The 8,958-nt window shown below is 46.2% G+C and overlaps 1 protein-coding gene across 1 annotated transcript; it reads left to right on the top strand.

Moving 5' to 3' along the window:
• Positions 1 to 4,955: 4,955 nt before the first annotated feature.
• Positions 4,956 to 7,971, top strand: LOC121048088 (uncharacterized protein K02A2.6-like). Its single transcript, XM_042286969.1, has 2 exons — positions 4,956 to 7,564; positions 7,962 to 7,971. Exons 1-2 carry the CDS (start codon positions 5,367 to 5,369, stop codon positions 7,969 to 7,971), a joined length of 2,208 nt encoding a protein of 735 aa, XP_042142903.1. The 5' UTR covers positions 4,956 to 5,366.
• The last annotated feature ends 987 nt before the right edge of the window (positions 7,972 to 8,958 follow it).

Here is an 8,958-nt window from a genome sequence, read left to right as displayed (position 1 = left end):
ATTTTCGAAAGTACCGACACACATAATGTTGTAAGGACAGCTTAGGAGGAATATGATGAAAACCATTAGAAGAAATAGGAAGACGTTTATTTGCAATGAAGACATTATAAATGAAAGGCGTTTAGCGACGGCAATTATGAGCGTTCGGGAATTTATAAGTTCACGTGATTGCTAACTATGGACATGCGGACAATGAAGACCAGTTTTGTTGGGAGATGGTGTTGCGGTGATGACCTGATATCGGACGACTCGTGGCAGACGAACAAGCAAGTTCCTCTCGGCGAACGGTAAGTGTTCACTGTCAAGCACAACACGTGGCTACCGACGTTGCTGACGTTTCGAACACTTACCGCTTTCGACAAAAGTTCTGGCACCTGGGCTAACTTTCTGGAAAGACTCGACGTCTTCCTTGAGTCCAACGCCATCATGAACAGTAACTGAAAACGATCCACTATTCAGTCGGTGGGTGGCAAAACGTATCCGCATCTGCGGAGTCATGGTCGATGCGTACTCTAAATGGCTGAAAGTTTACACGATGCCTGCCACGACGTCCTAACACGTCATTGACGTTCTACGGTCTCTTTTACCTACTTTTGCTCTACCAAAAATACTTTTCTCTGAAAACGCGCCAAATCTTTCTTCAATAAAATAAACAAGTTTTTGAAGAAAAAAAACCGGCATCAGGCATCACATTAGTGCACCATAGCATCCTGCAACTAACGTGCAAGCAGAACAAATGGTGTGCGAAACAAAAAAAAAAGCCCTTTTGAAGCTTACGGAAGGAGCAGCTCAGTGAAGAATCACCAGGTTCTTGTTCCAGCAGCACGCGACCGGTCTCATCTTACACGGTAAAAACACCCGCCGAAGCAATATTCGGCGGACGAAGAGCCACACCGCTCGAGCTCATGATACTATGGCCTACGAACGAAGACCGAGAGATTCCCAGATCGGAAGTAATGGCAGTTTATTCAGTCGGACAACTCGTCTACGTGAGGAATATCAGCGGAAGTCGGGCCTTCCATGTAAAACTTGAGTAGAAAAGACTCTATGTTGGTTGACCAGAACGTGTCATCTCTCTGAATACGTTGGATATCAATGCCCTTGAGTGTCAATATAACTAAATCACAAAACTCTCTTTGTGTATTGTGCAACTGCCATTGTATTTGATAGTAGAAGCTATGGTGCTGATTTGGACCTTTCACACCAGGCTCCTTTTTTTTTATTTTTCGCGTCATACTCCTTTGCGGTTTAAGTATGCTTCAAGAATCTTTTGGAACGGGGACAGTTTACGTCAACGAGGCCATTTGTTCCAAGTAGGCAATCAGGGAATGCTGCTAGGAATCCGTCCCTCCTATTACCGACTAAGCCGCATTTCTGCACAGTGCAGTTTTCCTGTTCCACGTGCAGTTGTAAAGCAGCATCCTCATTGATTCTACCGTATTCTGTTGCGGGTGAAGAAAAGCCTTTGGGTACACGATACTTGAAACAAGTCTGGCACTGTACGTTGTGGTTCGACACCCACTAATGTCGTCGTCCTTAAAGAGCCTCATCATTTAATCATTACCTCGTCAGCTCATATTGCTCTTCATCAACAGTAAGTACAATAGGCTACCGCCATATTACAATCCAAGAATTGAAAAACTGAGTCGTTCAGTCCTTCATAAGTTTATTATTTATATAATGTTATTACGTTACATTACCTCGAGACGATCGACGTCCATCGTTGTTCTTAAAATACTTATACCTATATATAAATTACCGCCGAATTCAGAAACCTCACTCAAACTACACTCAAACTAAAGGGCCCCTCCACTTCCTCGAGGAAGGCGCGAGGGCCGGCGCTGGCCAACCGCGACGGCGGATCCGTCCTGGTGTTTGGCCAGCGCCGGCCCTCGCGCCTTCCTCGAGGAAGTGGAGGGGCCCTTTAGTTTGAGTGTAGTTTGAGTGAGGTTTCTGAATTCGGCGGTCAGACGCACAAGGGGGGGGGGGGGGGGGGGGAGGGTTGGTGGCCGAGTGCATGATCTATACTTCGTTTCACCTTATCTGCGAGCGAAGCCAAAGCTAAAAGTGCGAGGCCAGCGCTTTTTGCGTTTTTCCCCAGCTCACGCGCTCGTGCAAAGCCTGAACGCACGGAGCTTTCGTGCTCGCGCTTCCAGCTTTGTCTTCGCTCGCACATATGGTGAAACGAAGTATAGGGCACACTAGCATGGAGCACGTGGAGCGAAAGCTCGCGCTGCAGAACCCACCCCGCCCCTGCCCGTTTCGATCTGGATGAGCATTGTACCGGCGTGCGGTCATGTATCACTACTGCGTAGTGCACGTTAAAGACCCCAGGTTTGCGGTTGTACCGCACTGGCTAAATTGCTCATCTACAGCTGAGACACCAGACGCCCACTAAGGCAGACTAACTTCCGGCTGTATAAACATACACACAACAATTTGCAATTAGACGCATAATATTAAAGAACACAGCGTGCCGCCTCTTTTCTTTGGATGCCTTTTTTTTTAAACCAGCGCAAGCTCGCACGTTCCCTCTTTTGAGACGGTTAGAACGGTCGCACATAAAACCCGCGTTTCTCCTACCCGGCCGCTTCGTCCTCTCATTATGTGGAGTTGGTTATAACTAAATAAGCCATAATAATGGTATATTATTCATATTTACTTTCAGTTTCAGTCAGGGAAAAGGAGTTTCGCGGGAACTAGAGCCAATGAATGAGCTGCGCTTAGAGTATCGGCACTCTCTTCCCCGACAGTGTTGTGAACGCCGCCATTTTGGTGCTTGTGCAGAGCAGGCGCAACTGCCGATCGTCATGATTCAAAAGTGCGACATCCTCAGAATTAAATTCGGTGTTAGGAAGCTCATGTAATGTTGCTTTGCTTTGTCGCAAACTGTTTAAAGTGAAGGACGGAAAAGCGTTTCTTGTGATTTCAGATAAAGCTTCAAATAACGCGCAACCATGATTTTACGCCACAATATGGCCAAGTGTCGCTACTCTGAAGCGTAGCTTATTTAATGACACTATTCATGCTCTTGTTCAAGAGGCTTGTAATACCTCAAGGGGCCATGACGTAAGCCCCGTGGATTCCACAAGCCACTACCTTTTGACACCTGCCTCATCCTCATTGTTCCCGCTTCTGCCAGTAAATTAGCTACGATTCAGAGTAACAACACTTGGCTATATTGTGGCTTAAAATCATGGGTACCAGTTATCTGAAGCTTTATTTAAAATCACAGGAAACGCTTTTCCGTCCCCCACAAATGTTTAAACAACCCGCGACAGAGCATTGCATTAGTGCATCAGCTTCCTAGCACCGCATCTAATGCTGAGGAAGTCGTACTTTTGGATCATGACAATCGGCAGTTGCGTTTGCTCTGAACAAGACCCAAAATGGCGGCGCCCTAACAATTTTGGGGAACGGAGGGCCGATACTTAAAAGCTCATTTATTGACTCTAGGCATGAAGTGAACTCGGGTGTATTCTTTTCCTCTTCGTCTTTATTGTTTATTGATTTCAACCATATTGAATAATGAACGCATTATGTCACGCTACGCTTGTGTAATTATTTGTCTTAGATTTATTAACCTGAACCAGTACTTAAACCATCCATTTATCGATAGTAAATCTTTCCATATATTTTTTAAATGTGAAGGTAAAAAGACCGGAGATTGATGATGATACAGACGCCAACGCCGCCTTCGGAAATTTTTTGAACATTAGAAATCAGCAGTTTGTCTGCCATCCACCAGGTGGCGCAACAAAACACCCAAACAGTTTTTAATTGTTTTTAACATTAGCTAAGCTCTACACCTATTAAGAAACCAAAGCAAGATCATTGTGAAAATGTAATACATCGCAATGTATATCTATTCCAACCAATAAATGTAATTAGATGCCAATAAATCTGTTTAATGTCCAAAAAAGATATGCGTCAAAAACAGGTAAGTTTGAAGGGCTCCTGGAGCGTTATTACTTTGAAAATGAAAAAAAGCCATCGTCCACCTCTTGGGCAGCCATTGTAGCTCTAAATGTTATCAAAGATTTTATCATAGTTTAATTATTTCCTCAGCGGCATTTGAAGTACCATGACTCGAAGCACGAAAAAGTGCTACGTTTGATATAAAATATCTACACAAAAAAAAATTTACACAACATTAAATTTTTTTTGCGTATTACCAATTATAAGCACTACATCTGTAGCTAATTTCATTACCCTAGCGCTTGTCGTTAAAAACATATTTGTGCTGTAAAATGTCAATTTTAGGGCAATATTTGGAGGGATGAAAAAAACAAAGTGGTGCAAATACCAAAAAAGTGTATCGTTATATTCTGCTCCGACATCATCTTAACAAAACTGCTATATCGGAACCGTGTTATCTTTAATGGATCGTTCATAAAACATGAACTAGCGGAGCAAGTGAGGGTCCGCGTCATCATATTCGCAACGCTACAAGTGCGCATGAACAGTAAAAACCAACACACACATAATATCAAATGAAAGAGAATTGCATTGCCTTTCGAATGACATCAATCCCACAAAACAGTATTTAAAAGGAGATGAGTAAAGACCTGCCAAAAAGTACCTAAACTGCCAGATTCAGTGGGACCGTGGCCTTAAATGTTTCGTTTTTACAGTTTCTCATTGGCTTATTTATCGAGTCATCACTCCCATCCGTTACAATATTACTCTATACACTCTTAGAAAAAAGGGTATGGATAGTCCTCCCTAGGGGGAGGAACGGTCTTGTAACCTAGGTTCCTTTAGAAAGGAAAAAACTGCCGTTCCTGAAGCAGGGGAGCAAAGTTCCTCCGTCGCCTGCATCTCATTATGGCGGCCCCGAATTGAGCAAATCGAGCTCAATAAGCCGTAACGAGTACGCTACGTCTCTTGTACGGGACGAGAGGAGCAGCAAATAAAAGAGTAACACGAGTGTTCCGTACCGGCCACGGGCTCTGATAAGATTGTATAACCCCGATGACGTGTGCTCGCCCGGCATGCAGTGTTATCTATAAAAGAGCGCTGCTGTCTGGGAATAAAGGCTTTTTGCGTTGCTGCCATCAAGGCGTCTGTCTGCTGCTTAGAACAGAACATCTGGCGACGAGGATGGGATTTGGCGCGCAGTCAGTCGCTGCCGGCCAGCAGCAGTCACTAGGTTGAACCGTCCACGGTGCAAGGCGACACTGAGCCCTTGCAGCCAGGATTTCATCGACGGCCTGGAGCAGCGCAGGAACGCCGCGTGGAAGTAAGGCGTTACGGAGCCCCTGCATGAACTTCGGCGGCCGGTTGGAGCAAGCGAACGAGCACGGGCAGTACGGACTAGGCGCATCGAGGAAATCCGCTCTACAGATAAGTGAAGTTTGCTCATTATGGCAGAACCAGGCCATGGCCCTAAGCTCGGCAGGATGACAGAATTCAACCCGAAAATCGACAACATACGCTCGTATTTCGAACGCTTTGAGAACTACGTAGACATAAATGATGTCCCTGAAGAGAAGAAACTTAAGCTGTTTCTCAACGTACTCGGAGCGGAGGCATATGAAGAGTTAAAGAAGATAGTCGTGCCTCATTTGCCGTCTCAGAAGACCTTCGGGGAAGTTAAACAGCTTCTAGAAAGTCATTTCAGCCCAGCTCACTCAATCATTGCAGAGCGTTGTAAATTTAATCGTCGAATGCAACATGAAAATGAAGGCGTCAAAGATTTCATCACGGAACTGAAGGACCTGGCAAAAGATTGCAATTTTGGCACGTTTCTAAATGATGCACTAAGGGACAGACTGGTAGCTGGTTTGCGTGACGAAGAAACGCAACGGGCCCTTTTTGCACAAGCAGACCTGACGTTTGAACTGGCATGCAAAACGGCGCTAGAGAAAGAGCTAGCTGCACAACAGGCAAAGCAAATGCATGAATTTGACGGAAAACCGCACAGCGTCAACGCCGTTCGGGGCGAACGACACCGTGATAAGGGAAAGGAATCGGGGGCAGTATCACGGTCGAAAGATAAGCAAGATGAAGAACTGCGTAGTGCTTGCTGGCATTGCGGAAAGCGTCATGGGGCAGAAAAATGTTGGTATCGGAACCACACTTGCCGAAATTGTAACAAAAAGGGGCACTTGCAAGCCGTCTGCAAGAAAGGAGCCAAAACAAAGGCTGTGAGATACGTCGACACCACGGACGACGAATCCGAAGAATTGAGCTGCCATACCGTGTTCTATTCAGGCAAACATTCAAGGGGCTACAGCGTAGACCTCAAGATTGAAAGGAAAACTGTCTCTATGATAATTGACACGGGTGCAGCGGTCACGATCGTACCAGAGCGTGTGTACAGACAGTATTTTCCGCATGTAAAATGCGTCGAAACAAATGTGTCATTGCGCACTTACACAGGGGAAAAGCTGAAAGTGCTTGGAAAAGCAAAAGTTTTGGTAGACCATGAAGGAAGCGAGATCACTTTGCCCGTAGTGATAGCACAAGAGAACGGAACGTTGATGCCCGCCCTCCTGGGAAGAGACTGGCTGGGAAAATTAAAGATAAACTGGAAAGCAGTGTGCAGTATGTCCGCGGATAGATCACTGGATCAAAGGGTAGATGCATTACGGAAGAAGTATCCCCAGGTTTTCAAGGGCGCCCCGGGCATCGTCAGGAACTACGAAGCTCGCATCTATGTAAAAGAAGGGGCTCAACCAGTGTTCTCAAAAGCACGGCCAATACCGTTTGCGATGAAAGAGGAAGTATCAAAGGAGTTGGAAAAGCTTGAGCAAAGCGGAATCCTGAAGAGGGTCACGAAAAGCGACTTGGTGACACCTCTGGTGGTGCTCGCGAAGAAAGGCGGCGCAGGATTACGATTATGCGGCGACTACAAGGTCACGGTTAATCCTGTTCTGAAAACTGACCATTACCCTTTGCCATTGCCGAAAGATTTGTATTCTATGCTTGCCGGAGGAAAGATCTTCTGCGTCCTAGATCTATCGCAAGCCTATCAACAAGTGCCGCTAGCTGAGGAAAGCAAAGCGTTGTTAACTGTGAACACGCATCTCGGATTATTTCAATTTCAGCGGCTTCCGTACGGCATCGCTAGCGCCCCGGCTATCTTTCAGTCGTTAATGGACGAAGTTTTAAAAGGGATTCCAAAAGTGGGCTGCTATATCGACGACGTCATCGTCGTAGGCGACAACATAGACGACTGTCGACAAACCGTGGAAAAGGTGCTTGAAAGACTGGCAAAGCACAATATCACAGTAAAAGAACAGAAATGTGAATTTTTCAAGCAGTCCGTCGTTTATCTTGGACACAAAGTGACAACTGATGGCATTTTTCCAACTGCGACAAAGATCAAAGCAATCACGGAGGCACCTCAGCCAAGCAATGTAACCGAACTGCGCGCCTTCTTGGGCCTGCTGAATTTCTACGCAAAATTCATCAAAGACTTAGCAATAGTTGCTGCGCCAATGTATGATCTACTCAAAAAGGACAAGAGTTGGGTTTGGACGGACGGATGTTCAAGATCGTTCGTGGAATCTAAGCAGCGACTCATCGTCAGTGAAGTTCTGACATTTTACGACGTAAAAAAAAACCGATCGGATTAAGCTGCGACTCGTCCGCCTACGGTCTTGGAGCCGTTATTTGTCACGTCATGCCCGATGGTTCAGAGAGACCTATCGCCTTTGCCTCCAGAACATTGAACGCGGCGGAGCGTAACTACGCACAAGGCGAGAAGGAAGCCCTGGCCATAATTTTTGGCTTAAGCAGATTTCATAGATACCTGTATGGACGCAAATTCACGCTCTATACAGACCATCAACCGCTGTTGAGCATTTTGGCATCAGATAAGCCAATTCCTTCTCTGGCTGCAGCGAGGATTCGGCGTTGGGCTATCACCTTAGCAGCTTATCAGTACACGCTACGGCACAGAAACGGCAAAAACATGGAAGTTGCTGACGCACTTTCAAGGCTGCCACTTCCAGTCAAGCATAAAGACGACACCAAAGAATGTCTGGCAGTCTTTGATTCAACGCCTCTCACTGCGAGCCACGTGGCGGGTGCGACTAAAAGGGACCGCATTCTTTCCAAAGTAGTGCAGTTCACCTTATCTGGCTGGCCCGCGCACTACGATGATCGACTGCAGCCTTTTCACGTTCGTCGAAACGAACTATCGTACGAGCAAGGCTGTGTCACGTGGGGCCAACGAGTCATCATTCCGGACGAGCTTAAAAACGCAGTGTTACCATTGTTGCATGAAGAGCACCCAGGAATGCAAAGAATGAAGATGCTCGCGAAGTCTTTTGTTTGGTGGCCGTTGATTGACAAAGATATCGAAGCCATTGTCCGTCAATGTAAAGTGTGTCAAACGACCTTGCCTGCGAAGGCACCAGGACCACTTCATCCATGGACTTATCCAACTTGTGTTTGGCAGAGAGTTCATGTCGACTTCGCCATGAAGGATGGCTCGAACTTATTCCTTCTAGTAGACTCCTACTCAAAGTGGATAGATGCAAAATGCCTCCGTACTACAACGACATCAAAAACAATCGACTGTCTCAAAGAGATATTTGCAGCCTATGGCTACCCGGAAGAACTGGTTAGTGATAACGGACCTCAGTTTACTTCGCACGAGTTCTCTGATTTCGCCGCTTCTCACGGAATTCGACACACTCGTACGCCACCGTACCATGCTTCGTCGAATGGGGCAGCAGAAAGGCTAGTTCAGACAACAAAAGCTTCTCTACTCAAGCAAGTGCTTCACGATAACTTAACAGGCCAGCACAGAACTCTGCATCAGCGACTTAGCGACTTCTTGCTTGCTTACAGGAACACCCCAAATTCTGTAACGGGAAGAACGCCGGCTGAGCTGTTCCTGAAACGACAACCTCGAGTAAAGCTTTCGCTCTTGAAACCAAGTTTTGTGCAGGACATGAGGAGTCGTCAAAACCGAGACGCCACACATCGCAACGAGGGCCGAGG

This window comes from Ixodes scapularis, unplaced genomic scaffold (assembly GCF_016920785.2).
Source record: "Ixodes scapularis isolate PalLabHiFi unplaced genomic scaffold, ASM1692078v2 PGA_scaffold8__174_contigs__length_109621045, whole genome shotgun sequence".
Lineage (NCBI taxonomy): Eukaryota > Metazoa > Arthropoda > Arachnida > Ixodida > Ixodidae > Ixodes > Ixodes scapularis.
This window is presented reverse-complemented; position numbering and strand designations above follow the sequence as displayed.

Coding starts and splice junctions, on each gene's coding strand:
- LOC121048088 (XM_042286969.1), top strand. CDS start 5,367: ATGGCAGAACCAGGCCATGGCCCTAAGCTCGGCAGGATGACAGAATTC.